The sequence below is a fragment of the Neopelma chrysocephalum genome, unplaced genomic scaffold (assembly GCF_003984885.1).
Source record: "Neopelma chrysocephalum unplaced genomic scaffold, ASM398488v2 Primary Assembly neopelma1_96775, whole genome shotgun sequence".
NCBI lineage: Eukaryota > Metazoa > Chordata > Aves > Passeriformes > Pipridae > Neopelma > Neopelma chrysocephalum.
This window is the reverse complement of record NW_020925419.1, coordinates 1-4,064: the sequence shown is the minus strand read 5'-3', so window position 1 is coordinate 4,064 and position 4,064 is coordinate 1. Positions and strand designations below refer to the sequence as shown.

At 68.1% G+C, this 4,064-nt stretch overlaps 1 protein-coding gene across 1 annotated transcript; it reads left to right on the top strand.

The window, feature by feature from the left end:
* Positions 1 to 1,411: 1,411 nt before the first annotated feature.
* On the top strand, positions 1,412 to 4,046 carry LOC113981796 (protein NipSnap homolog 1-like). The gene is given in 10 exon segments (XM_027709386.1): positions 1,412 to 1,670; positions 1,673 to 1,717; positions 1,828 to 1,873; positions 2,163 to 2,257; positions 2,360 to 2,430; positions 2,529 to 2,669; positions 2,824 to 2,855; positions 2,971 to 3,065; positions 3,143 to 3,226; positions 3,672 to 4,046. Coding segments are annotated over 10 exon segments (918 nt in total). The 5' UTR covers positions 1,412 to 1,426; the 3' UTR covers positions 3,737 to 4,046.
* The last annotated feature ends 18 nt before the right edge of the window (positions 4,047 to 4,064 follow it).

Here is a 4,064-nt window from a genome sequence, read left to right as displayed (position 1 = left end):
CCCCCGTCCCCGAGAGCCCCCTGACCGCTCATCCCGCCCCGGGACTCCGCATCCCTCGCCCCTGCGAGCCCTCGGATTCCGCATCGCCCCTCGGATCCCGCGGACCCGGGATGGGGACCCCCGTACTCCCCTCCTCCCAGCCCCCGCTTTCCCCCCCGGCCCCCGCATCTTCCTCGAAACCCGCATCCCCCCCCCGAACCCCGCGACCCCCGTGCGGGGACCCCACTGCCCCCGTCCCTGAGCCCTCCGGACCCCGCATCCCCCCCGGACCCCGCGGCCCTGCCGGACCCCCTGGGTGGCCCCCGGCGCGGCCCCGCGGTCGTTGCCTCAGGCCGGGGCAAAGGTCCGCCCGCAGCTCGGACCCGGGGCCGAGGGGCCCCCGCTCCTCCCCCCGCCGCTGCCCCGGGGGGGACCGACCCCGCGTCCCACGGGGGGCACAGGGGGTCGGGTTGGGGGGGCTGCCCTCTCATTCCACATCCCATTGCCCATGGAGGGGGTCACTGCCACCCCCACTGATGGGGGTCCCTGAGGGGCAAGTTGAGGAGCTGCCCCCCTGCCCCATGTGCCCTTGTCCCTTTGTCCCCGTGCTCATGGATGGGGTCACCACCACCGGAGCGGCTCCTGGCACTGATGGGGGTCCCTGGGGTCAAGTTGGGGGGCTGTCCCCCTCACCTCATGTCCCCTTGACCACAGAGGGGTCGCCACCACTGGAGTAGCCCCTGGGGCTGAGGGGGGGGGTCCCTGAGGTCAGGTTGGGGACTGACCCTCTTGCCTCGTGTCCCCTTGCCCATGGAGGAGGTCACTGCCACTGGAGTGGCTCTTGGAACTGATGGCTCTGGGGGACAAGTTGGGGGCTTCCCCCCTGCCCCATGTGCCCTTGTCCCCTTGCCGATGGAGGGGGTCACCGCCACCGGAGTGGCCCCTGGGGCTGAGGGGGTCCCTGGGGGCAGGTTGGGGGGCTGCCCCCCTCGCCCTGTGTCCCCTTGACCGCAGAGGGGTCACTGCCACTGGAGCAGCCCCCGGGGCCAAGGGGGTTCTGTGGGGGCTGGCTGGGGGAATGCCCCCATCACCCCATGTCCCTTTGTCCCCTTGCTGATGGAGGGGGTCACTGCCACTGGAGTGGCCCCTGGAGCTGAGGGGTGTCCCCTGGGGAGCTGCCCCCTCACCCCTTGTCCCCTTTCCCATGGAAGGGTCACCTCCTGACCTGAGGGTTCCCTGGAGGCAGGTTAGGGGGCTGCCCCCCTCTCCCCACATCCCAGCTTGGTGTCCTTGCCCTGTCGGGGCAGCATGGCCAAAATCCCTCCGGCTTCTGGGATCCGCCTGGATTCTGGGGGACAGACTGGAACTGCAGACAGACCCCCCCAAACTGGGACAGGGCTCCCATCTCCCAGCATGGACTGACTGGAACCCACCGAAGCCCCCCAGGATGGAGGGAGTTCCCCCCAGCCGGACAGTGGCGGCGGCTGCCCAGGACTGGCAGCGTGGGCTCTGGATCCCGTGTCGCCCTCCAGCCGGTCATTCCCGGTCCCTCCCGGTGCTGTCCCCGTGGAGGGGTGTGTGGGGGCTCCCCCTGACCCGCTGTCCCGCAGGGGGTACTCCCGGGAGGCCGAGGGCAGCTGGTTCCGCTCCCTCTTCGTGCACAAGGTGGATCCGCGCAAGGACGCCCATTCCAACCTGCTCTCCAAGAGGGAGACCAGCAACCTCTACAAGATCCAGTGTGAGTGATCCCAGCGGGCTGGGGGGGGCACAGAGGGGGTGCTGCCCCCTCCCACCCGGCTCCCCTGCCCTCCTTCCCCCTTTCCCAGCCCCTCTCCCCTCTCCCTGCAGTTCACAACGTGAAGCCGGAATGCCTGGAAACCTACAACAAGCTGACGTGAGCACACGTTGAGGGATATCCCAGTGGGATACTGGGGGGCTGCCCAGCATCCCAGTGGGATATTGGGGGCTGTCCTGGAGCAAAAGGGGTGGGAGGGCTTGTGCAGAGCTCCTTGAGTGCCTGGGTTGATCCATGTCGCTACTCCCTGCCTTGATCCAAGTTTCCCTGGTTGCATCCCCCAGACTGCTGCAGATCCCTCCATGTCCTGGGAGGGCACACAGGGGTACTGGGAGGTTTTTTGGGGTGCTGCCCCCCACCCCACTGCCCCCCCGCTGTTCCCCCACAGAGAGGAGGTGCTGCCCAAGCTCCACTCGGACCCCGACTACCCCTGTGACCTGGTGGGCAACTGGAACACCTGGTATGGCGAGCAGGACCAGGCAGGTGAGGGCGGGTGGGCAGCGGCTCCTGGTGCCGGAGGCAGAGAGCTCAGGTGGGATTTTGGGGTGTTTCCCCCCGTTCCCCACTCCCAACCCCTCTCTGCAGTGCACCTGTGGCGCTTCTCGGGCGGGTACCCTGCGCTCACGGACTGCATGAACAAGCTGAGGCAGAACAAGGTACTGGTGGGGAGGGGGGGTGACACCCCTGTGCCCACCCCCCCCCCCGGGTCCCATGGCCCCCACCCTGACCCCCCCCCGGCTGGGGCTGTCCCCAGGAGTACCTGGACTTCCGCAAGGAGAGGAGCCGGATGCTGCTGTCCCGCAGGAACCAGCTGCTCCTGGAGTTCAGCTTCTGGAACGAGCCCCAGCCCCGGCAGGGACCGAACATCTATGAGCTCAGGACCTACAAGCTGAAGGTGGGGGGTCACCCTGTGCCTCGGGGTGGTCTCCAGGCTGATGTGCCTGCCCCCTGGGTGGTGTTTGGGGGGGGAAAGCCCCCCCAAATCCCTCCCCCCCTTGAGGAGACCCTGGGCAGGGAGGCTCTGACTGGTTTTCCTCCCCTGCTCCCAGCCAGGGACCATGATTGAATGGGGCAACAACTGGTAAGAGCCTGGTTTCCCAGCACTGGTTTCCCAGCTTTTCCAAGGTGGGAAAAGGCCCCTCTGGAGCAGGGGGGACCCCTGGGCAGCCCCCCCAGTGTGTCCTGCTCCGTGCCAGGGCTCGGGCCATCAAGTACCGGCAGGAGAACCAGGAGGCAGTCGGGGGGTTCTTCTCCCAGATCGGGGAGCTCTACGTGGTCCATCACCTCTGGGGTAAGGGGGGAACGCCCCCCTGGGGGTGGGGGACAGTCTGGGGGGCTCAGGGTGCCAGTGCCACCCTATCCCTGCAGCCTACAAGGATCTGCAGTCCCGGGAGGAGACGAGGAACGCAGCCTGGAGGAAGAGGGGCTGGGATGAGAACGTGTATTACACGGGTCAGTGGGACCCCCACCCTGCTCTGGGGACCCCCTGTGCATGCTGCAGACCCCCACCTTGCTTTGGGGACCCCCTTCCCCTGCTGGGCACCCTCACCCTGCTTGGGACCCCCTGCCTGTGCTGGAGACCCCACCCAGCTTTGGGGACCCCCTGCCTGTGCTGGAGACCCCACCTTGCTTTGGGGACCCCAACCCTGCTTTGGGGACCTCCTGCCTGCTCTGGGGACACCCATCCTGCTTTGGAGACTCCATCCTGCTTTGGGGACTCCCTTCCCCTGCTGGGGACCCCCACCCTGCTCTGGGGACCCCCTGCCCCTTCTAGGGACCCCCTGCACATGCTGGGGACCCCCATCTTGCTTTGGGGACCCCCACCCGGCTTTGGGGACCCCCCACCCTGCTCTGGGGACCCCCTGCCCTCATCTCTCTCTCCTGTTTCCCTCCCCAGTCCCGCTGATCCGGACCATGGAATCCCGGATAATGATCCCGCTGAAGATCTCCCCCCTGCAGTGACGGGGGGGCCGTGCCTGGGGGTCTCCCTGCACCCCGAGGGGCTCCCTGCCTGCGCCCCCACCCTGCTGGGGAAGGGCTGGGGGGGCTCTGCACCCCCTCAGCTCCCTGCTGTCCCCCCCTCCCCATTTTGGGGTGCCCTGTGGGGGCTGAGAGCGGGGAGGGGACGGTGGGGGCCCCCCATCCTGTGGTGGGTGCCCAGGATGGCACTGCCAGGGGGGCTGGGCAGGCTGCAGAGGCAGGGGGGGGCTTAATTGCCCCTGGTGGGCCCAGTGGGTGCCTTTGCTGCCAATTAAATATTTAATATGCCAAAGCCTGGGCCCCTGTTGGG